The sequence below is a fragment of the Littorina saxatilis genome, linkage group LG6, assembly GCF_037325665.1.
Source record: "Littorina saxatilis isolate snail1 linkage group LG6, US_GU_Lsax_2.0, whole genome shotgun sequence".
In the NCBI taxonomy this organism is placed as follows: Eukaryota; Metazoa; Mollusca; class Gastropoda; order Littorinimorpha; family Littorinidae; genus Littorina; species Littorina saxatilis.
Genome location: NC_090250.1, coordinates 42,764,004 through 42,790,175, shown reverse-complemented (window position 1 = coordinate 42,790,175; position 26,172 = coordinate 42,764,004). Strand labels below are relative to the sequence as shown.

Here is a 26,172-nt window from a genome sequence, read left to right as displayed (position 1 = left end):
TACTGGGAGAATGCAAGTTTCCAGTACAAAGGACTTAACATTTCTTACATACTGCTTGACTAAAATCTTTACAAAAATTGACTATATTCTATACAAGAAACACTTAACAAGGGTAAAAGGAGAAACAGAATCCGTTAGTCGCCTCTTACGACATGCTGGGGAGCATCGGGTAAATTCTTCCCCCTAACCCGCGGGGGGTTCCAAAAGGCTATTATACTGTGGCAGTGAAGAGGTTAAGTGGCTGCAAACAAGGCTTCATAATGCAACAAAACTATTTCAAGCAATGCATGTGTTTGCTCTGTTCACGTACTGTGTTCGTCATTCGTCGACATGAAATCTTAGCTGAGTTGTCGCATTCCAGGGATCCTCTTAAAAGTCAGTTTTACGCTTACAGCGGTGCACATTACGGTACTTTATGTTTTTTGGCTGTTTACAAAGAGGCTCTAATGAATGATTCCGTTCAGGAATTAAGAAGTCATCATATAAATAAAGCAAAAGCACAGGCCTAACGCTAATTGAATGTCTCGAGACGCACAGTTCTGACACAGTGACACACGTACACTGACAATGGAATCTAAAATGCTTGCAATCGATCTAAATTTTTATTTCTGCACACAAAAACATTTTGACTACAAAATAACGATCTGAATCAAAAACATTGTATATTTTTCCAACAAGGGCCCTTGATTTTTGTGCTTTCATTTTTAATTAGTGTACGTAGACTACTTCCCGCAACACCGATGTCAGAATCGCCATTGCTTTTCACGTAAGACTAAGAGTACCAACAACAGATCTAATTGAAGCAGTTGAATCAGAGATCTAGATCCTCTGGTTGAATCTTCGAATGCAGATGGTTTTTCTTTTTCTTATTTCTTAGGTCTCTGTGTGTGCGGACCCTGTGTTTGTGTGTGTGTGTGTGTGTGTGAATGTGCGTGCGTATGTGTGTGTGTGTGAGACATTCGCGTGGTAGTATGAGTGATTGAGTGAATGGGAGTATCTGTGTTTGTTTTCTTTTATTAGGTTTTAGGCGATTTAATTATGCATTGATAGTTCTTAAAAATGCCAAACGTGTAACGCATTATACCTTATGGCATAAATACACTAATATCATACTGCATAAGCCACATATTTTATTCACTTATGATTCATTCCCGTCAATAATAACCGTTTGTCCATTTCTTAGATTGTGTCTTTTATCAGTACATGTATTTTTGGTTTTGTTTCTTTTTTGTTTTAAAAGCTGTCCATTTCGATACTCAGGTTGAATCAAGCACGCTTTTCTCATGCCTCAACTCTGAACTCAACATCATCTCCACCGGTCAGAAGAGACAAGGCAGGGCCAGCAGGCGCAAATCGGGGACGTAGAAGATCAAGGACATAGAGAGGCCGCATACAGACAGCTACTCAAGAAGCTGCCGCCAAGAGTTATCGGGAAGAAAGATCCAACTCTCTTACAGTGAGTTTGTGATGTTACAAATGTAATGGTTTGTAGATTTCTTCTCTCTGTTATTGCTTGGGTGCTTATGTTAATCACAGTTATTCAAGTATGGGCTGATTGTATATTGTAAGTGCGTGTATGTGTGTGCCTGTGAGAGAGAGAGAGGTGGTGACGCACTATAATTCCGTTTGCTGTTTAAAAGGATACAGTAGTCCCTTCCATTTCCGGCCCTTTCGTGGGCGTGAACCTGCCCGGAGCGGCCAGCTTTCCCATGACTAATGAGTTTTCCTTCTATAATTGACTCTTAATGGCCGTTAACCTGTCTGACGCGGTCAACGGTCACTGCCCTAAGGTGCCCCTCTTACTCGACAGGAGCGGCCACTTAACGGCCACTTGTCACTTTCGCGGGCGAGCGCCTGTGGTGTGTGTGTGTGTGTGTGTTGTGTGCACAGACGGCACAGCACGAGCAGACGACATGAATACTTACGCATGCGCAAACTGTAAATACAGACATGCGCATACATGTACATTTACGGCAGTCACTTCCGGATCGATCACAGCTGATGTGAGTTTGAAACACTTGTTTATCTGACACTCAAATACATATATAATAATCCAAACAACACACATAGAAACATACGAAACAATAGCTTAGCCAGGACGATCGAGTTAAATACGCAAATAATTAAGATGTATAAACGAAAGCAAAACTAACAGAGACAATGAATCGGCGGCTCATGGATGATCGCTTTCTTTTCTTCATGAAAACTTGATCGTGTTTTTGGTTTTTTTTGGGAGGAGGAGGGGGCCTGTAATGGACGGCCACCTGATATTTGCGGTCACCTTTGCAATGACTAATGGGTGACCGTATATGGCAGGTACTACTGTACTTACACAATCGACAATCCAATCAATCAGTCGAGACACATTTTATTAACCAAAAAATGTTAATTAGATACCAACTAATTTAATGCATTCACAATCACACTCGCATATGTATACATCTGAAAGCATAAAGCACACACACCGGCACGGTTGGCCTAGTGGTAAGGCGTCCGCCCCGTGATGGGGAGGTCGTGGGTTCGAACCCCAGCCGAGTCATACCTAAGACTTTAAAATTGGCAATCTAGTGGCTGCTCCGCCTGGCATCTGGCATTATGGGGTTAGTGCTAGGACTGGTTGGTCCGGTGTCAGAATAATGTGACTGGGTGAGACATGAAGCCTGTGCTGCGACTTCTGTCTTGTGTGTGACGCACGTTAAATAACATATTCTTACTCCGAATCACATTAGCATTGAGTCACCTGAGATGCTTATCACTGAAAAACGCTTACCCGGCTAAAATCTTTAAAGGGAAGCAACCCCATCACCAAAACGAAAGTGAAAGTAGCTTTGGTAATGGGCCAGCACACTGGGAGTTACCTCCCATACAGGTGTGTGCCACGTCACTTCCTCTAGGAACACGTGCCTATTCTCATACGTCTTTTTCACCTCGGAGAGGACGGTTCACTTTTAGAACGCTCTGTGGCTGACCTTGTGTGTTTGAGTGACACCCGCCGGCCACGTTACCCAGCTTTCTGCTCGCCTTGCCTACAGTTTGGTGAGCTCGTTCCCGTTTGTTGTTGGTTGTTTGCGCTGTTTTTGTTACTGTACGTCGTCCGTTTTTTGCGGACTTGTGTGTCAGTGACTTGCGTTTTTTCGCCATTTTGTCTGTGTGAGTTAGTTGCTAACTCGTGTGACTTTGGTTGTAGCTGTGCGTGCCTCTTGTTTGTGTTGGGCAAGCGTAGCTATTGTATTTTGTTGACGCGAAAGTGTGTGTGTTTACTGAGTTTTCAGTCTTTTAGACTTACGTTTCAGTAAATTTTTTCGCGTTGTTTACGTGTTTTTGACAACATGTCTGATTCAGACAAGCGCCGTGGTAAAGCGGATCCCAAGGGGAAAATTAAATCTAAGTCTTCCTCTTCCAAAGCTGTTTTACTGGTCACAGACCAAGAGCGTAACACTTTGTTGTCTGTTCCTATTTCGGCGCCTAGCGCTGTTACTACTTCTGTTGCGGCGTTTAGCGCTGCTGTTTCTTCTGCTCCAGCGTCTACAACGGCGACCTCGTCGTCGTTGTTGGCACCGGAGCAGGGGGTGTTAGTTTCTTCTTTGTTGAAGACTTTGGTTCCCGAGATCCGCAGCCTGGTTCAGGCTGAGTTCCAGCGTTCCGTCGCCAGCAGTTTGGCGGTTCCGGCATCTGGCAGTGACGTCCGGGCGTTGGCTTCCGTGTCCTTGCCTTCTACTTCCGTTTTGGTTCAACGTCCTCCCTCTTCAGCTTCTGCTTCCGCTGGAGGCTTGACTGGTAGGCAGAGCTGGTCCGATAGCCCTCGTGAGGCGACTGGACGTTCTCCCGCGGGAGACAGCTCTTTCGCTTCGGGTCACGACCGATACCTTGCTGATCTTTCTTTTCCGGCGATAACCTTCGAGGCCCCGGATTTGATTGAACAGCGGCGGCAGTCGGTTTCGGCTGCCGCATTTCCGGCACTCGCCGGAAGTGATGATCCATCCGGGCAGGCACGCTACGGCGGCTGTGATGTGACGGAATATTCACTGACTTCCGGTCCTTCGGGATCGCGAAGTCAACCAGTGCAGCCTCCACTTCCGCATTGCGCGGTTCCGTTGGCTGCACTTCCGGTTTCGGCCGTTCTCGCCTCTTCCTCTTCTGGTGGTTCCTTCCGGATACCAGAGGGTGGTAGTCGGCGTGCGCCTTCCGGCCTTTTGGGGCCTAGGCTTGGGCAGTCATCACTCTACTCGGATGGGGGAGTGACGTCAGCTCATTCAGCTCCGGTTCTTGCGGATGGTCGTCCTACCTACCCTTTACCTTCTCAAGGTTTTGGGATGCAGGATGATGTTCTTGCTCAGGCGTTTCCGGCTTCCGGTTTGCCAGTGCATGCTTCCGCTTCCGGAACTGGTGACTTCGGTCATGGTTCCTCGTGTGGCTACTCTGATGCTCCATCAGTGGTCAGCGAGGAATCTCGGGGCGTGTTTCCGTCGAAGCTCAAGGCTGTTCTTGACATTGCGGCGGAAGTAGCCTCTCGCTATTTTCCCGAAGGGGTGGCGGCCGCGGACTCTTCCGCTCCGGTCGTTCCTTCGGCCATGGCGGACTTCCGGCCGGCACAGGAAGATGCTTCTTCCTTCCGGTTCGCCGAGTCTCCGTCAGTGGCTTACCAACTTTCGCAGTCGCTGGTTCGTCCAGCACATGCAGGAAGTGGTGTTCGGCCAATGCCTGTTCCTTTACTGCTGCCTTTTGGCTCAGTTCCGGAATTGGCTCAGCAGTGGGTGGCTTCGGCTTCTCAAGCCTCTTCCTTTGTGCCTACGGGCAACAGGAAGCTCAACATGCCCACTCACAGCCAGAGCTGGCTGGCGTCCTTTGCACTCCCTAGGGCTACTCTTCCCGTACCCAGGGAATTGCTGCCTCTTCTGGATAAACCAATCAAGCGTGATTCGGTTCTTCCGGTTTCTGAGGCTTCCCTCCTCTCTGCTGAGGAGGTGGGACGTCGACAGCTCGAACTGTCCTCCATTGCGGAGACCCTTATTCGGACTCTGTCCCGGTCTTTGACCGATTCGCTGGTTCCTTTCACTCTCAGTGAGGAACAAAATGCGGATGATGTCTCTGCTCTTTTGACGGCTTTGGCCAAGGTCAATGAGGAGCAGATGCGGCTATCCTCACTACAGTACACCCAAGCGGTGCTCTGTAGGAGGGACCTCTTCCTCTCGCAGTCTCAGTTTACGGAGCTGGCTACCAGGGAGACCTTGAGAGTCTCCCCGGTCTCAGAGGAGTCTCGCTTCTGTTCGCTGGCAATGGATGCCAGACAGAAGGAGATTCAGTCAAACAAGGACAGTCAGTTCCTTGACTTTACTCTGAAGGGGGTGAGACAGTCCAAGCCTTCTAAACAAAAGCAGGCTCAGACATCGTCGAACCCCAAGCCAGCTCAGAAGCGGCAGGCTCCGCCGGCCGCTCGTGGCGGGAAGAAGAGGACGGCATCGGGGAGGGGGCGTGGCGGCTCCGTGAGCAAGCCACACCCCCAATGAAGCGCTCCCGATCTCACCCCCATCCCGCCTTCCACCTTGGTGATGGCGGGAGGCCCCTCCCGGGCACTTTCTCATTGGATGTCGATGGTAGACAGCCAATGGATTGTGGGAGTTGTGAGATCGGGCTTCCGCCTGCTCTGGCGGGAGGAAAAGGCGCCTCTTTCCCGAGTGCCGCCGCGGTTCAAGCCCCCCTTCTTGCAGGAAGCACGTTCCGTCTTGCAGGCGGAAATTGCCTCCCTGGAACAGAAGGGCGCGGTGGAGAGAATTCGGGTTCACAGCTCCCTGGGATTTTACGGGCGTCTCTTCGCTGTTCCCAAAGCGTCAGGAGGATGGCGTCCTGTGTTGGATTTATCTCTCCTCAACACTTTCTTGAGGGAGATAAAATTCAAGATGGAGACGCCAGCCTCTGTCCGAGACTCTCTCCGCCCAGGAGACTGGGTGACCTCGATCGATCTCACGGACGCATATTTTCACATTCTTATGCATCCGGCCGACCGGAAATGGCTTCGTTTCCGGTGGGGAGATCAGATCTACCAGTTTCGCGCACTCCCTTTCGGGCTGTCTCTCGCACCATGGATTTTCACCATGGTGGTGAGACAGGTCTGCGCGCTGGTGAGGTCCCAGGGTATCCGCCTGCGGGCTTATCTGGACGACTGGCTCATCATGAGCCAGTCCCAGAGCGGCTGTTCGCAAGATACCCTGACGGTTCTTCGAGAATCCAACTTGTTGGGCTTCTCGATCAACCGGGCAAAGTCGGAGCTGACCCCGTCACAGACATTCACTTATCTGGGGATGTCTTTCGACACGGTCGCTTGGACTGTCCGGCCTTCTCAGAGAAGGGTGGACAAGCTCCAAGCTCAGATTCGCTCCACTTTGGCTCTCCTGATGGCTTCCATCCGGTCGCTCTCTTCCATCCTGGGGCAGATGGAATCTATGGCTCTTCTGGTCTCTCTGGGCCGGGTCCACAAACGTCCGCTTCAGTTTGCACTGAAACCGTTTGTGGACTCTCCTCTGGTGGACTGGGATGCCCTCATCCCTTTGCAGGGATGGTTCCAGTCCGCAACCCTTCCGTGGTTGGACACAGAGTGGGTATGCAGAGGTGTTCCGATCGTCGTGCCCCTCCCAGACCTGGACCTATTTACGGATGCGTCCAGGGAGGGTTGGGGGGCACATACAGACCTTCAGACTACTTCCGGTCTGTGGACGACGGAGCAGTCCTTGTGGCATATCAACTTGCTGGAGCTAGAAGCGGTGGCTCTAGCTCTGGTCGAGTTTCTGCCCTCCCTGTACACCAAACATGTTCGTCTGTTCACGGACAACATGACAGTAGCGGCGTACCTCAACAAGCAGGGAGGCTCGCGGTCCCCGTCTCTCTCGGAGAGGGCTTGCGAGATCTTGGTGTGGTGCTGTCAGCATCATATCACGATCTCGGCCAGGTACCTCCCAGGGAGGCTGAACACTCTGGCGGACGCGCTCAGCCGCTCCGGCACAGTGCTTCAGTCGGAGTGGACAATCACTCACGGGGCACTGCTTCGCCTTTGGACCCAGGTCCTAAAGCCTCTGGTAGACCTTTTTGCCACAAGGTACTCGAGGAGGCTTCCGGTGTTCGTCTCGCCATTCCCGGACCCTCAGGCATGGCGAGTGAACGCTCTGGACTTTCCCTGGACGGGTCTGGAGGCGTACGCCTTCCCTCCCTTTCCGTTGCTCAGCCGAGTGATCCGGAAAGCGGAGATGGAGGGGCCGGCCAGCCTTCTTCTGGTCGCCCCTCTGTGGCCATCGCAGGTCTGGTACCCAGATCTTCTTCGGCTCGCCCAAGGGCCCCCCATTCCTCTCGCACTCGTGCGAGGGGAACTAGTGCAGCCCCGAACAGGCATTCCACACGAGGATCCCAGTCTTCTGAAGCTTCACGTGTGGAAGTTGTTCGGGACTCACTAAAGCGCTCTGGGGCGTCGTCTTTGACTCTGGACTTGGTGGCTCGCTCGCATAGAGCGTCCACCTCGTCAGTCTATGCTTCCCACTGGAAGGCATGGACTGCCTGGTGTTCAGCTAGAGGGGTGAGTTCGGTGGCTCCGCGCTCTATTCAGGTCGCCAACCACCTCTCTTTCATGTCTTCGCAGGGCGCCGCAGTCGCCTCGTTGAGGGTACGGCGCTCCGCTATCTCGGCGACTCTTAAGCAGATCGGTCGGTCTGTTCGAGTCGGGGGTGTTATTGCTGCAGTCATTAAAGGGGCTGCTCTTAAGGAGGCCAAGGCCCGGTTGCCCGCTCCCAAGTGGGACCTGTTTTTAATTCTGGAATTCTTACGTTCCGCAGAGTTCGAGCCTTTGAGCGAGGCCAGTCTGTTCAATGTCACTCGCAAAACGCTGTTTCTTGTTTTGTTGGCAACGGCCCGACGGGGTAGCGAGGTCCACGCCCTGTCGGGTCTGCCTGGGGATATCTCTTTTGAGCCGGACGGTTCCGCATCTTTGCGTTTCCGACCTGATTTCCTGGCCAAGAATCAGTCTCCGGGGCAGGCCTCTCCGCTGGTTAGAGTCAAGGCTCTGACCAGCGCGTTGGCTCCGGATGACCCTGATTCGGTCAATTGCCCTGTGAGGGCTCTCCGTCTGTACTTAGCCGGACTCAGCCGATTCGGTCTAGTTCTCAGAAGTTGTTGTTTATCTCACTCCTTACTAGGCGCGAGAAAGATTTGTCGAAGGTAACGTTGGCCCGGTGGGTGTCCTCGCTCATCAAGCAAGCTTATGAGTGGAGTCACACAAAGAGGGGGGGGGGTTATGCCCTCCTTGCCACTTGACTCGGCCCGAGCTCATGAAACGAGGGCGTGGGCATCCTCTCTGGCAGTACTGCGCTCCAGACGTCTAGAGGAGGTGCTGACAACTGCGTATTGGCGTTCCGAGGATATTTTCATAAATTTTTATCTTCGGGACGTCTCGGCTCTTCGACAGGATGGCTCCAGAGGCCTTCCAGCGCTCATAGCAGCAGGCCAGTTCCTGTCCAGAACTTGATGGTGAGTTTTGATTCATTTCTAGCCCACCGCCTTGTTGATGTTATCTGCTAATGTGATTCGGAGTAAGAATATGTTATTTAATGGAAAATTTCCGAGATAAATTTTCATTTAATTAATATACTTACCCGAATCACATACTGTATTCCCTCCCACCTGCCCCGCGTATGGTTTTTAGATTTTTAAAGCCGTATGAGAATAGGCACGTGTTCCTAGAGGAAGTGACGTGGCACACACCTGTATGGGAGGTAACTCCCAGTGTGCTGGCCCATTACCAAAGCTACTTTCACTTTCGTTTTGGTGATGGGGTTGCTTCCCTTTAAAGATTTTAGCCGGGTAAGCGTTTTTCAGTGATAAGCATCTCAGGTGACTCAATGCTAATGTGATTCGGGTAAGTATATTAATTAAATGAAAATTTATCTCGGAAATTTTCCATTATATGTCAAAGCAGCACCGCCCTGATATGGCCATTCGTGGTCGGCTGGGCGTTAAGCAAACAAACAAACAAACTGATATGGCTCTTCGTGGTCGGCTGGGCGTTTAGCAAACAAACAAACAAATAAAGCACACATAGACATGACATTAATGATATATCAGCACACACACACAAACATGCTGATTACTCTTAAATTACTTCAGCAACTTTCTTCAAATTTGATGTACATCAGCATGAGATGTGGGATGATAATTCTACAAAGTTTCATGTATGCCGGTGTAACACGAGAAAGTTACTCCCACAAGATTTTTACTCCGGAGTAAAATTTCGTACGCAACTTTTATTCCCTTTACAAAAAAATTACTCCTCTATGACCCGAGAAAATTACTCCCACAACAAAAGTACTCCCCTTACAAATAGATAACGAATAAATTACTCCACCGCGACAAGTGTACTCCCGAGTAAAATATTTATACGAAACTGTTACTCCCCCGTCCCCTGTCAGTCCAGCCAAATATAAACCAGGGAGTAAAATACGAGATTTTTACTGGGAGTTAAAATGTGGGGAGTAAAAATTTCGTGGAGGGAGTAATTTGTTCGTTCCTTATAGAGTTCTTTTATCGTACGAACTTTTTACTGGGAGTGAAAATGTCGTATGAAATTTTTACTCCGGAATAAATTTTTCGTGGAGTAAACATTTCGTGTTACACCGGTCATGTGGGCTTATTATTATATCTATGTGCCACTTGTTTAACACTATTGTGACTAGCACTGCCACGGCGTTAACGTCCTGCCTGCCCAAGCTTGCCACCAAGAAACTTCCCAAAAATCAGTAACTGTAAAGAAATCTGTCTAGCAAGCTTGAATTAAGTCCAATCACCACCAAATTTTGTGTACTAATTCAAAAATGGATGCCCAGTTCAGTCGTGCTATTTATAAGTTTGTCACGCGATTTGTTTTAGCAAAGGGGGGTGAAAGGGGGGTGAAAGGGGGATAATTTGTGTTTTTTAACGTTTTTTTGTGTGTTTTATTTTCCACTGCTTTTTGAGTCACTTGAGAAAATGTGACTCTATGTAATCGGTCAGTGTTAGTCTGTCCGGCCGGCCGTCCGTAGACACCACCTTAACGTTGGACTTTTCTCGGAAACTATCAAAGCGATCGGGCTCATATTTTGTTTAGTCGTGACCTCCAATGACCTCTACACTTTAACGATGGTTTCGTTGACCTTTGACCTTTTTCAAGGTCACAGGTCAGCGTCAAAGGAAAAATTAGACATTTTATATCTTTGACAAAGTTCATCGGATATGATTGAAACTTTGTAGGATTATTCTTTACATCAAAGTATTTACATCTGTAGCCTTTTACGAACGTTATCAGAAAAACAAGGGAGATAACTAGCCTTTTCTGTTCGGCAACACACAACTTAACGTTGGGCTTTTCTCGGAAACTATAAAAGTGACCGGGCTCAAATTTTATGTGAACGTGACTCATTGTGTTGTGAATAGCAATTTCTTCCTGTCCATCTGATGCCTCATATAATATTCAGAACTGCGAAAGTGACTCGATCGAGCGTTTGCTCTTCTTGTTTAAAAAGTTATTTTTTAACAGAAAGTATTATAAATAATGTTATAACCAAACAAGGTGTAAAACCTATGAATTAGCTGAAATATTGTTAACATTGTACACAGAAATAAGGAGACAGTACAAAGAAAAAAACAAGCAAATCACGCATTCACTCACAGCATCCTGACTCAAATGAAACAAAACTGTAACACTCACCAAATGATGTCTAGGTAATCCATATTGAATATAAGTCACATTTTCACAACAAAGTACCAACTGTACACCTATGAACAATTCCAAAAGGATTTGAAGGCTCCAGCCATCCATTGTTATCAGTGCTGCCACGCCCCCATAGCTCCTGCACGATTCCGAGATACATGTTCATCTAGCAGTATCACCCCCTACCACGTGTAGTTGCCGAATCGTACTAGCAACAACGGGACTGTTTCTTCCTCAATATCACTGCTATTATCGCTTTCTTGAGGCTAAAACGACACGATGTATCATGATCTACAGGATCCTCAAGATCCAACATCCGAAGAATCTCCTCCCGTGACAAGGCTCGCCTTCGATTCATTTTTTTTGTTCGAAAACACCACGCAAAGCTGCACTAATTTGATCAAGCCGGAAGAGAAAACCACGTGTATCAAGGGAAACAACTCAATTTATTGCAATCTTAAAAAACCGGGAAGCAATCACGAGTCTTGTACCTTGTATGACTGGTACTGAAAAATGCACGTCCCGTCCATGGGCGTGTCAGCGCGGTTACTGATTTATCAGTGTCCCGTCGCGAAAGTGTTAATAATACTACATATATGAACAAATGATGAATTGGATACAGTCATTTGCATGCACCTCATTATTTCAAGGCAATATGACTTTTAATTGTGTTGGTCAGAACATGGTTAACGAGATGACTGCGGAAGAGCTGAGGGAGCTTAGTCTTGTCCATTGCTGAGCGGCTCCCATCCCCGGTTTTGAACATGGCTGCAACCAAACAGAAGATCCTTCCCAGAGGAGCCTACTTCAAGTGCAGCCACATGTCCTACCAGGTGTGTTTGTCACCAGTGTTGCGGCATGCAACCTCAAGTTTGCACCCGTCAAAGACCTGTAAGTACACAAAAATAGTACTTAAAAATCTGAAACAGATTCAGAAATGTTAGCAAATTGCTGTTAATCGGCATTAGTTGTGCATGACTCGACTTTGATGTGCCGTAATTATTCATTAAAATTATTATGAAAAAAACAACCTAAAAATTGATGGGCGTGTCAGGATAGGGCAGATGAAATCTTTAGAAATGTGTCCCGTTTCAGTTATCTTTAAATTGGTAACAACTTATAGTTATACACTGCATTGGCAATTCACTTCGTAATAGTAAAGTAGAAATGGCCCAGTCAGGCTGATATTTTGGCAAATACTTATGGAACTACAGCTTTGAAATTCCACACAAGTCTCATTGGTTAATGACCTCGTGGCATGATGCAAGCTTGGTAGGCCCTTGTCAAATTTCAAGGTCACAGTAGGTTGTTTTGGAGAAAAAAGGAAATGTTCAAGGTATTCCTCACAAACACACACACACACACACACACACACACACACACACACACACACACACACACACACACACACACACACACACACACACACACACACACACACACACACACACTCACTCACTCAAAACAACAACTTAGATAGTTTCAAACTTGAAAATGAATCTAGAACAATCACCATCTTACAATCACCCGAACAAATTGCTGCAATGTCTCTGGCGCATTCAGAAACTGCCTGAAAGGGGTTGAAAACAACTTAGTACAATCCCCCCCCCCCCCCCCCCCCCCGGAAAAAAAGAAGAAAAGAATAAATACATTGATAAATACAAGAAGGAAAGAATAAATAAATTGCGAAATAAAAAAAATTCAATTGTTTATTTTAACAATTCTATTGCTTCCAGGTCATTAATATCAGGCCGATGATTAAACCAAAGCTTAGTCACGAAAATGCTTGTATTAAAAATGTCGTGTTTTTTTTTCTTGCAGGACAATGGCATTGTCAATGGCTTGGACATAGATTTCATGCTGAATCATGGATGCCATGAACGTCTTCCACCTAGCGGGCATACAGATGGTCAAAAAATCTACCCACTTGTATATTGCATACCACCCACCCCCACCTCCCCCTCCTTTTCATTCTCTTAACCATTGCTACTTCATTTCTGCAGTAAAACATTGAGCGATTCTGAAAACATTGTTATTTGTAGGACATTAGCTTGCATGTTTACTTCTGCAGCTGTATTTTAAGACTCCCTCCTTTTTAAGACCGTATAATCTCAGATTTGTGGAGGTCTTAAAAGGGGGGTTCCACTGTACTCAATTTGACACAACTTGCTACTCGTGATACACGCCGTATAAATAGATACATCGTGTTTTGGTCGCACAACACAAAAGTTACGGGTCGCACTAGCTCGTGGGCAAAAACTTGAGGTGGGTGGCTGTATATTTGTTGCTCAGAGAGACGCCAAACTTCTTGCTCTTAACTTTTGGTAGATGAAGAATGTTCAGTGTGTATTTTTCTTTGAATCCACGATACTACATTTGCTTACACGTGATTTTAAGCGTTGCTTTAGCTTCATCAACTCTCTCGGGTACTTACTTTTTGTGGAATTTTGGGACGTTTGACCTTTGCACGCGGCCCACGTATGCAGTTTGCGCATACTGTAATGTTATTAGTAAGCTACAATATATCAAGGATTATGTGGTACGGTCGTTTTCTTGTGTCTTACACAATTCAGGTTTTATGACGTTTTGTAGTATTGATACCCACACATGAGTAGGTTACAGAGCGCACAACAACTGCAGGAAAGGCTTGTTACGACACGCACTTCACTCATGTTACAGAACGCACTCCCACAGAAAACCATTTTGTCAAAATAAGATCAGAACTAACCACTTTTACACGCCCAAAACGTGAGTAGATAAGTGTAAAAAGCTGACACTGAGACCGTGCATGTTGAAAAGACCAATGCTTTATTTCAGCAAGTGTTTCTTCACCATTGGAATGTGCTTACCCCATGGCACGGAAGTTCCTCCGCCACAGGACAAATTCGGCCAATCTAGAGGAATATTGTAAAATAATTTTCAGGCCAATATGTAATGACTGAACAAAGTTTAAGGTGAGGGAGGGGGCCGGGTGGGTGGTGGTGTACGTGAATTATTGCAAGGGTACGCCTCTCAGAAAAGCCTTACATTTGCCTGACAATAAGGAGTGAAGATGAAAACAACGGGGAGCAATCAGCATTGAGGAAGCCATCGCTTTATATCAGCTAGGTATACCATAGATGGTCACAATATTGCGACGACAAGTTTTACATCTGAACAAAAGCATTCATTCCCGCATCACCCATTCATCATTTCTGTTAAAAGGCACCCATCTTGGCTATCTAATACGATTTTCGAATTAAGTAGAAGTGCATTGCCAAGGCACTGCATACGCCATACCCCCTGTGAAGGACAAATTCTCTCTCTCTCTCTCTCTCTCTCTCTCTCTCTCTCTCTCTCTCTCTCTCTCTCTCTCTCTCATTCTTCTCTCTCTCTCCCTCTCCCTCTCCCTCCCTCTCCCTCCCTCTCTCTCTCTCTCTCTCTTACACACACACACACACAGACACACGCACACACACACACACACACACACACACACACACACACACACACACACAGGCGCACGCGCAAACCATGTCACACATACACACATAACACACACACACACACACACTCACTCACACACACACACATAATCCATGCACACACACACATACTCGCACACACACACGTACCCAAACACGTGTATACACACACACACACGCACGCACACACACACACAAACACACACACACACTAACTTCTTGTACACATAAACGTGCAAACTACACACGCCACGCGCGCGAGGAAAAAGTCCCAGAGAGGGGATGACGTCACGAACCTTTGATGTCAAACAAATCTTGACGTGGTCTAATTGCGCGAATATTACGCCCTAGTCTCTAGAAATTCCACCCCAACATCTGCCCTGGGTGGCGACGGATCAATAATCGAAGAATTGGTCGTCACCTTCCGTATTTTACTTAGTATGTTCCCACTTTTGGGGGAACTTCCATCCACAACTGTAGCCTGAGTGTGTGCACAAAGAATCCTTCTTTATCATGATTTATTGGCATGAATAGCGTTCGTGGGATACCATACAGGGGTCACGTGAGAGCCGCTCAAATAAAGGTAACCACCTAAAACGACCTGACTTCAGATACCAAGTCACCCAAACCCTACTGTCAATCGAAATTAGTGCATAAATGGGGTGGGCGCTTACAAGGTAGTTAACGGGATGAAGGAAACAATGAATCAAGAAACCCAGGTGCACATCTGCGGCTCCAAGGCATGTGCAGTGTGCATGCACACTATCTTGTGCCTGCATCTTGCCATCTCTAAGAAATGGCGACCACAGCCAGACAGACAGACACACTTACGTCCATTCTTATATATATATTAGATACTGTCCGGCCAAATACATGCGATGACGGCTCCTGATGCTTGATCACGACACAGAAATACATACCAAAATGTCCTGTGTTGGCCAAAGCATGAGTTTTGTTATGTTTTTTTTAGACATAATGCTCATGGAAGCTAACAAGCACTCATTAATAGTGTGATACAGTATTTAGTCTTAATACGTAAGTTTACAGTTATTAAATTGAACAAAACTACACAAAAAACAATAATATTTGGTAGTTAAGTTTGAACCTATAGTTGTGCGATCCGTAACATTTGAAACCCAAAACTAAGTGCTATCTGTAACATGCAAGTTGTGCGTGTCGTAACATTGTGTTTTCCAACTACATAACTTTGAATTGATCTGTATGCGTCATTTTTAAACACAGCGCAACCAAAATCACAAGATGCACTAAGCATAAGCTAGTCCATGTCTCTATTACAAGAAGTGTGTGTTTAGATGAATGTAATATCAATAAAAACAGCTATGAATGCCAGGTTTGGGTTTCTGAAAGCAAAATATTTCAAGAAGTCTTTGAATACGGGCACTGTGACTTATATTACAGGGATCACTTTAATTCAACAAAAAGACGAATATATGAGGTACATGTTAGACACTAACTTTAGTAACATAATGCATTTTGAGAAGCTGTTTAAGTTATATTTCGAGACCAACTACCCTTCTTCGTGTAGTGCGACCCATAACTTTTGTGTTGTGCGACCAAAACACGATGTATCTATTTATACCGCGTGTGATAGCATGACACTAAGAACAGGCAAGATGTGGATATCGTGTTTTTAATGATACATACGGAAATAAAAATTGTTGCAGCTGTTCTCTATCTATCTATATATATATACGACTTGTGTCTGTCTGTGTGTGTGTGTGTGTTCGCGATGCACGGCCAACGTTCTCGATGGATCTGCTTCAAATTTGTTGGGCATATTCAGGTAGATCCCGGACACAACCTGGTCAATGAGAATTTTCAATGTGTTCCCTTATTATGTTGTCATAATGTTGCTAATGGTGAAGGGTAAAATATTTTTCATGGCCTGTATTCATCAAGCTGACAACATAATAAGGGAACACAGACAAATTAAATAACAATTCCACAACCAATATAATAACAAATGCCAGCGGACCAATAGTTGCAACAAACTTCAGGCTAAATAACATCAAAAAGAAAGGACCATTAGAATCGAGATAAGATTTTTTCAATCGCATTCATGAAGTGAATGACACTCGGCTGTGTGATCCCAGCCTTCCCATTGGAACTTTAGCACTTCCACTCTGGGTAAGAGCCGATCAAAGCTCGAAAAAAAAACCGCACCCCTTATGGGATTCGAACCACGATCTCCCGGCCCGCAGTCCGATGCGCTAACCACTGCGCCACGGGGACCGGTCACAGTTTCAAGGTTACGAATCTTTTTTTAAGATTAGAAGTTGGTGAAATAATTATTTTGTCTTGAAAGAAGACTTTGTGAAAGGATTTTTTTAACCTAAACTGTGTTAAAAAAATCCTTTCACAAAAAGTCCTCTTTCAAGACAAAATAATTATTTCACCAACTTCTAATCTTAAAAAAAGATTCGTGTCCGTTTTGCATGCGCAAGTAACTCTATCATACCCTACATGATATGTGTGAACCTTCAAATCTTGAACAAGTATCCCTGGGGAGAAAATGAAAGTTTTACGCCCTCACGGCAAAGCCATTAGGGGCATGTTACACGGGAAAGTATCCCTGTAGCAGCGATGAGGGTTATACACACGGAGTCGCTGTTTTTTGAGTCACTTGAGAAAAAGTGACTCTATGTAATCGGTCAGTGTTAGTCTGTCCGGCCGGCCGGCCGTCCGGCCGGCCGGCCGTCCGGCCGGCCGTCCGTAGACACCACCTTAACGTTGGACTTTTCTCGGAAACTATCAAAGCGATCGGGCTCATATTTTGTTTAGTCGTGACCTCCAATGACCTCTACACTTTAACGATGGTTTCGTTGACCTTTGACCTTTTTCAAGGTCACAGGTCAGCGTCAAAGGAAAAATTAGACATTTTATATCTTTGACAAAGTTCATCGGATGTGATTGAAACTTTGTAGGATTATTCTTTACATCAAAGTATTTACATCTGTAGCCTTTTACGAACGTTATCAGAAAAACAAGGGAGATAACTAGCCTTTTCTGTTCGGCAACACACAACTTAACGTTGGGCTTTTCTCGGAAACTATAAAAGTGACCGGGCTCAAATTTTATGTGAACGTGACTCATTGTGTTGTGAATAGCAATTTCTTCCTGTCCATCTGATGCCTCATATAATATTCAGAACTGCGAAAGTGACTCGATCGAGCGTTTGCTCTTCTTGTTGAATAAAATAGCTTTCGAATAAAACAGGTTAACGTTGGATCTTTGCTCAAACTGCGGCTTTCTTGTCCACATTCCTGGCGCACAGATCTGCAATTGTGCAACGTTACTGTTGAATACACACAATTAAATTACATATTCTTACTCAGAATCACATAAAGCATTGACGCAGTCTGAGATGCTAAGGTCTGAAAAGGCTACCCGTCTTGAATAATTTTAGGGAAGCAACCCCACCACAAAAAGTGTAAACGTAGCCATGGTAATGAGCACAACCCAGGGGACTTACCTCCCATTGGTGTGTACTACGTCACTACCGCTACTCAACACGTGGTAAATATCATACGGTTTTTAAGAAAACTAAAAAACCATAAGCGGGGTCGGCGGGACTGGCATAAACTATGTGATTCGGGTAAGTATATTAATCAAATGAAAATTTACTCATAACATTTTCGATTAAATTACATATTCTTACTCCGAATCACATAAAGTAGATAGCTTTAACAAGGCGGTGGGAAAGAAAATCTAACTCGCTCTCAAATCCTTTTTCCTGGTCCCCTGCAGCTAAGGCAGTGAGGGCTCTAGAACCGTCCTGCCGGACAGCTGCGATGTCTCTGAGATAATAATTTATGAAGACATCATCAGAGCGCCAGTATGCTGTGCGCAACACCTCCTCCAGCCTCCTCGACCGTAACACGGCCAAAGAAGAGGCCCAAGCCCTGGTTTCGTGGGCTCGGGCCGAGCCAAGGGGAAAAACAGGTTGCGTCCCCCTCTTGTCCAAACGGCTCCACTCGTAAGCTTGTCGAATGAGAGCAGACACCCACCAAGCCATAGTCGTCTTAGCAATGTCTTTTTGTCTCACCGTATTAAGGGAGATAAATAAGAGCTTTTGAGATTTTTATCTAAGCGACTGTGAACGGGCAAGGTAAATGCCAAGGGCTCGGACAGGATAATTAACCGAGTCTGGATCTCCGGGAGCCAAGATGTTGGTTAACGGTTTAATACGAACCAGCGGGGATGCTTGATCCGGAGCCTGATTCTTCGCCATAAAATCTGGGCGAAAACTCAAGGAAACTGAGCCATCGGGCTCATGAGAGATGTCCTCCGGACTTACGGAGAGGGCATGTATCTCACTGCCTCTGCGAGCAGACGCTAACAGCAAGAGAAACAGCGCTTTGCGTGTCAAGTTGGAAAAACTAGCATCTTGCAAAGGCTCGAAATCTGCCGAACGCAGAAATTCGAGAATCAAGAAGAGGTCCCATTTGGGCATGGGAGTGCGAGCCCCAATTTCCTTAAGGGCCGCACCCTTAATAACACCCGAAATGACGCCGCTGACATCAATAGAACGTCCTATCTGAATGTAGGGAGGTTAGCCTCGACCTGACCCTGATCTTTGCCGGTCAAGGCCGTCTTTTTTTTAGGGTTACTTACCCCTTACTAGGGTAAAGCGTAGTTCAGCGTCCCAGCACTTAAACTGAAGTAAATGTCTATATGTGAGTTGGGTAAGTATATTAATTAAATGAAAATTAATTATTGAAATTTTGAATTCTGTTTTGCGGTACTTCTCAGCACTGAATGTGAGTTCCTCTATCTTTTTTCTTTCCATTTCTTCTCAGATGTATTATGAGAACTTTTGCTAAACCTGTTCAAAATTAACATTGTGTAGATGGTCAAATAGAAGACCAATAAGAAACTTTCTTGTAGGAAACCTATAGATTTCATATATTTAATACATTAAGAAATCTATAGGTTTCCTATATGACCAGTAAAAAGTGATCGACACACATGCACACACACACACATACACAGTCAGTGACAAACACACTCATACATAGTCATATGCATGGCGCCTTGTAGATATCCGCATAATTATCATTATTATTATTGTGTGTGTTTGTGTGTGACTGTGAATGTGTGTGTGTGTGTTTATGTGTTTGGGTGTGTGTGTGTGTGCGTGCGTTCGTGTGTTTCCCCCCCCTTTTTTTCCCCTCCCTCCCCCCTTTCCCCCCCCTCCTTTTTTGTCCCTCCCCCCCCCCCCCCCCCCCCTTCCCCCCTTTTATGAATGTGTATCACTTTTAGTCTAGAATGCCTGTGCCCATGACATCATCCAACCAGAGACTATAGAGTATACAGAGACGCTTTATCCTTCTTTGCGCTGCGGTGCGAAAGTGAGACCGGCCAGCCAGCGCGCGGGAAAAGAGCCACTCCCTGCCGCACAAGGAAGTTCGCGTATAGCGGCTGCTGTCGGCTGTGTTTATATCACGTTTATATTAACATACTGTCTGTTCTGTCCGGCTGACAGTGCTGCAAAAAGTAACTGAACGAAAAAATATGTTTGTTTGTGAACATCCTTTTTAAATGACCATAAAAACACCGCAGAAAATGGTGTAGATTAAAATTAAATCAAATTTACTTAGGCGGCAATACCCGCTGCATCGCTGTAGTTATGCAAACATGATTCAAGTCAGTGTCTTTTCACGAACTAACCGTCGTTATTTTTGTGTGTTTTAGTCAAATACATACTGTATACATGGTCACTTAAGCCTGAGAAAATATGTCAGAAATAAATCCAGGCATGGGAATTGTCCGCCGAATGGCGGATTTCCGCCGAATTTTTTTTTTGTTCCGCCGAAAATGCAAAAGTGTCCGCCGAAAAAATAAAGGGGGGAGGCACACAAAAAAAGCACCGGTTACTTTGGCCTTTGCGCAAAAGCCCGCGAAAACTTTCCGTACTTTGTTCACGCACTGCTACCGCCCGCCTCAGTTATTGAACTATTATGTTTGAAAGTAAACCAGATTGCACAGATTGTGTTACAAGTTACATTTTCCTGTTTTTCTCAACAGATACATTTTTTTACAAATTTAAACCATATATATAAAACATGTAAGCAAAATTTGGTACATTTTTGTACTAAAAACTCTGATTCTAAAAACAGAATTTAATGGCAAACTTGGAGCTCAGATGACACCAGATTGCACCATCTGGGTTCTTTGGAGAAAAAAATTTTCCGGGGGGGCATGCCCCCGGACCCCCCTAGTAAGGCTAGGCGCTTCGCGCCGTCGACTTGACGCTTCGCGTCTTCAGTTATAAATTTTCCGCCTTTTTTACAATTTTCAATTCCCATGCCTGTAAATCGTTAACGAAATAGTTCCCGGTCAAATCGGTAACTAAGGCATTTAGTCAACTTGGCGTCGTCCCAGCACCTCTAAACAGTGAAATGGGTAGTCAATTGCACGGTGCTAAGAAATTATCATGTAAGGAAAACTGTAAAATACAGCAACTTAAACAACATTATTGTGACCTAGCTGACTTTAATTCAAGAATCTTGATCGATCGATGATTGTCTTATTTCTTATCGGTTGCTTCTTTCTTGTTCAGAAAGCTCTCTCTCTCTCTCTCTCTCTCTCTCTCTCTCTCTCTCTCTCTCTCTCTCTCTCTCTCTCTCTCTCTCTCTCTCTCTCTCTCTTTTTTTTTTCTCTCCTAGTCATAGTTATAGTAAAATAGTTTAGTCCCTCTTTAGGGCGAGGGCCAGATGCAAAAAAGCATTATATCTATGCTTATTCTTGTCACCTTCGAAAAATAAAGATTTGTCATTGTCATTGTCTCTCTCTCTCTCTCTCTCTCTCTCTCTCTCTCTCTCTCTCTCTCTCTCTCTCTCTCTCTCTCTCTCTCTCTCTCTACACACACACACACACGCACGCACGCACGCACACACACACACACACACACACACGCACACACACACACACACACACACACACACACACACACACACACACACACACACACATGAATTGAGATGAATTAACGAGGTACGGACCGACTGGATGACACTTTGAACAGCATCGTCACAAGTATTCTAGTTTGAGAAGTTTTCGACTTTTGCGCTTGGACGAAGAATAGAATCAATTGTTCAGTTGTCCTTCAAAACAAAATTAAGCCTGATGTTAATTAAACAACTGCGCTATCACATTCTTGAGCTTGTGTACAGTGTGTGTTTTCTCTGTTCTGGTAGAATACACGCAGTTCAACGCTACACTTTTTACTGATTTTCCGACATTTAACGAGAGAAAAAAACCAAAAAAACAATCCTCACTTGCTCTCTTCCTCAGGAAATTTGAACATCCTGAAGCCTTTGGCATGTGAGTTTGAGCAATTGATGGCCAAAGACCATGCCCCGCTGTGTTTTCTTTTTGGTGCGGCCATGGTTGTGCTGCACGATATCGCTACTGCTGTGGAAAGGGAAAGTAGGTTTTTACATGTTTCCGCGTGGTGGCGCCACGGGGCTTCCTGTTTCAATTTTCAGCGCTGAATGAAGCGTCTCTGTGTACTCTACAGTCTCTGATCCAACCTCTCCCCTTTCATTCATTTCCGTTCCTAGAGTTTTTTTCCCTTTTTTGCGTGTTTCCCCTCCATTTTCTTTCAAACCTTGTTCGTTCCGTGTTGCGTCTGCTTTTTGTTGTCTTTTGTGTTCTTGTTTTTCCTGATGAAGCTTCCATAAGCAAAAATGCGTACCGTCTTGTCTCGTTCTTGTATCGGTGAGTACAGTATTCTATTGTTTTTTAACATTATTATTATTATTACCTTGTTTCAGATTGGTTGCGCTTGGTCGACTAGCCCGCATCATCCGCATATTGCGAATTCTTTACATTGCATCCCAACAGCGCAGACATGTCAGCAGGGCTACAAGACAGCTGGTCTCACAGAACAAGCGCCGGTACCAGAAAGATGGCTTTGACCTTGACCTGTGCTACGTCACTGGTACATCCTACCCCTTTTGATAAATTCATGTCTTCTTTATCTCAAGTTTGAAAATATTGGTGTGGATCATCAGGTCCTAAAGAGAATACTTTAAGGTGGCGTCTTGGGTTATTCTGGTGATTGGTAATCTTATATTTTGAAAATAGCAAATTTTGGAGCAGTAACAGTTGATTGATGTTTAAGCGATAATCTCTCTCTCTCTCTCTCTCTCTCTCTCTCTCTCTCTCTCTCTCTCTCTCTCTCTCTCTCTCTCTCTCTCTCTCTCTCTCTCTCTCTCTCTCTCTCTCTCTCTCTCTTTCTCTCTCTCTCTCTGCATTCAAGGGCATTTTCAAGTTCTCTTGTGCTCTGTCTTTCTGATCTAAATAAATTAGCATGCATTGTATTGGCTGAAAATGAAGGTAGGAGGGGGAGGGTCTTAACTCATTGTCTCCCAGGTACGGATATATCCGTACCCACTCGTATGGCTATCTGACCAGGTACGGATATATCCGCTCAGACTGTTAGCTTCAGTCACTTCCTGTAATGTCCATACAACGCCTGCACTGCAGATGGGAGGGGTCTCAAAGGAGGGGGGGGGGGGGGGGGGGGGGGGGACTCCAACTGCAATGGGAAATGAGGAAAGAGGCACAGTCATGTAGCATTTGCTTGTTGTAATCCATGTCGGAGTTCGGTGGGTTATGGAAACACGAAAATACCCAGCATGCCTACCCAACGAAAGCGGAGTAAAGCTGACTATGCTGTCAGAGTATAGTTTAGGGAACCCAAAAGGGCAAACAAGCTCACATGTCACCAGAATTTCTGGAACGCTGAAGAAGAAGAAGAAGACGAGTAACCATGATCACAAAATCAACATGGAATATCAGTCTCTTTCATTTCTTGTCGATTTTAAACAATTTGATGCAAGTTAAAACATGAGAAAAGTAGAGCATAAAAACTGTCATTTTACCCCGCTGAGTCAGGTAACTGCTGACCCTGGACTCAACAGCAGTTTTGCAGCCTAGTATTTTGGCAACTGCAATTTTCTCTCACATTTATTGACTCACATGCGAAGCAAAAGTGAGTCTATGTACTCACCCGAGTCGTCCGTCCGTCCGGAAAACTTTAACGTTGGATATTTCTTGGACACTATTCAGTTTATCAGTACCAAATTTGGCAAGATGGTGTATGATGACAAGGCCCCAAAAAACATACATAGCATCTTGACCTTGCTTCAAAGTCAAGGTCGCAGGGGCCATAAATGTTGCCTAAAAAACAGCTATTTTTCACATTTTTCCCATTTTCTCTGAAGTTTTTGAGATTCAATACCTCACCTATATATGATATATAGGGCAAAGTAAGCCCCATCTTTTGATACCAGTTTGGTTTACCTTGCTTCAAGGTCAAGGTCACAGGAGCTCTTCAAAGTTGGATTGTATACATATTTTGAAGTGACCTTGACCCTGAACTATGGAGGATAACTGTTTCAAACTTAAAAATTATGTGGGGCACATGTTATGCTTTCATCATGGGACACATTTGGTCACATATGATCAAGGTCAAGGTCACTTTGACCCTTATGAAATGTGACCAATCCCGCAGTGGGGCACTGCGGTTATGAAATTAAAAGCCCCTCCTGTTTTTGGAACCGCAGGAGCTTTCTAGTTTGCTGTTAGGTAGATTTTTGGTTCCTCTTTAATTCCTGTCATGCTCTCTTTTTCTTCATGAATTCTTTTCTTTTTTCTGCCTTCTTGTTCATTCACCTGTATTTTTTCCAAAAATCTCTTCTCTTGCCGCTTGTCTCGCGATTAATGTATAGTTTAATCTGTTAGTGTTCTGATGTAAGTCCAGCAGTAGATAGGTTAAGCCTATTTTAACATACTGGAAACTGGTAATCTTCCAGTAGGTATTAATTTAGTTTTACTAAAGCCTGCTGGGACACAAGTAATGGGTTAGTGCATTTGTAAACAGGAATCGCTTGACAAGTGGCCCCCTTCATCCCCCCCTTCCTCGTCCTGATATGGCTCTGCGTAGTCGGCTGGACGTTAAGCAACAAATAAACAAACAAACAAACAAATGTGACCAAAATAAGGTAGTGAACCACTAAAAGTGACCATATCTCATGGTAGAAAGAGCCAATAAGCACCATTGTACTTCCTATGTCTTGAATTAACAGCTTTATGTTGCATGACCTTGGATGACCTTGACCTTGGGTCAAGGTCACATGTATTTTGGTAGGAAAAATGTGTAAAGCATGTGAGTCGTATGGGCTTTGCCCTTCTTGTTAATTTAAGCAAGACTGTATGTGTTTGTGTCTCTATGCAGAGCGGGTCATTGCCATGTCATTCCCATCCAAAGGATTGATGGCTATCTACAGAAACCCAATAGATGTAAGTATAATTAAATTAATTCTTTGAATCAAAATCTCCTTGATTGAATCAAAAGAATGTTCAGATGATGATCAGCTGTTGAAGAAAATTGGATGAAGGGGAAATTTAGGTCCCAAATAAAACGGAGAAACAAATATCTGCCACAGATTAACACATAATGAATGCCGCGACTGTCTGTGATGAATATTTTATTTAACCCAGGCTTGCATTTGTATTCTGTTAAAATGGTATTACGCCCATAGTATTCCCATTCCGTTTTCATGTAAAATTGCAGCATGTTCTGCAAACAAACCTGTCATAATGCCACAACTATGTCACACAATGTCACATTGAAATATTGTCACAAAGCCAGGAAATGTCCATAGAAAAACACTGAACTGATTGCCCGTTACAGTTTTTTTCTTTGTTCAATGTTCACCAAAATGTACATGTAAATGCACACAGTGCACACTTACTGGGTAAACCGAGGACCTTGAACAAGCAGAGATGGCCAAATCGTCTAATTCAATCAGGGGACGGATTTGTCGTACGTAGGTTTTCCTTTTCGTGTTGAAGTCTTGGTTATAGTGTATTCTCTTTGATTGGCTTGGAACACGTTCTTGGAGGTGTGGATTACCGAGACAAAGCATGTACAGTACCCGGCAAAAGAAACACAACTCATTTGCGCCCACTGTTGCAAGTGATTTTTCATGATTTTCAAATTGTCGTAAAATATGAACCATATAAGGTAAATCAAAAAGAAAAACAGATTCAAGGTGGATATTGTACTGGCTCTAGGATTAGTGCATAGTATTTAATCGTTTTTGTTTTTTTACTTTTTGACTCACATGCGAAGCAAAAGTGAGTCTATGTACTCACCCGAGTCGTCCGTCCGTCCGTCCCCCCCGTCCGTCCGTCCGTCCGTCCGTCCGGAAAACTTTAACGTTGGATATTTCTTGGACACTATTCAGTCTATCAGTACCAAATTTGGCAAGATGGTGTATGATGACAAGGCCCCAAAAAACATACATAGCATCTTGACCTTGCTTCAAGGTCAAGGTCGCAGGGGCCATAAATGTTGCCTAAAAAACAGCTATTTTTCACATTTTCCCCATTTTCTCTGAAGTTTTTGAGATTCAATACCTCACCTATATATGATATATAGGGCAAAGTAAGCCCCATCTTTTGATACCAGTTTGGTTTACCTTGCTTCAAGGTCAAGGTCACAGGAGCTCTTCAAAGTTGGATTGTATACATATTTTGAAGTGACCTTGACCCTGAACTATGGAAGATAACTGTTTCAAACTTAAAAATTATGTGGGGCACATGTTATGCTTTCATCATGAGACACATTTGGTCACATATGATCAAGGTCAAGGTCACTTTGACCCTTATGAAATGTGACCAAAATAAGGTAGTGAACCACTAAAAGTGACCATATCTCATGGTAGAAAGAGCCAATAAGCACCATTGTACTTCCTATGTCTTGAATTAACAGCTTTGTGTTGCATGACCTTGGATGACCTTGACCTTGGGCCAAGGTCACATGTATTTTGGTAGGAAAAATGTGTAAAGCAGTTCTTAGTGTATGATGTCATTGCTAGGTTTAGTTACCCTAAAGGTCGAGGTCAAGCATGTGAGTCGTATGGGCTTTGCCCTTCTTGTTTTCATTTT

General features: G+C 44.8%; 1 protein-coding gene across 2 annotated transcripts in view; it reads left to right on the top strand.

Annotated features, from left to right (window-relative positions):
- LOC138969281 (phosphatidylinositol 3,4,5-trisphosphate 3-phosphatase TPTE2-like) overlaps positions 1-26,172 on the top strand; it is a 113,064-nt gene that overhangs the window by 46,340 nt on the left and 40,552 nt on the right. For both annotated transcript variants that reach the window (XM_070342037.1, XM_070342038.1), the window contains exons 5-6: positions 21,987-22,153; positions 24,455-24,519. In XM_070342037.1, the coding sequence (XP_070198138.1) occupies positions 21,987-22,153; positions 24,455-24,519 (232 nt within the window). The remainder of the gene's footprint in view (positions 1-21,986; positions 22,154-24,454; positions 24,520-26,172) is intronic.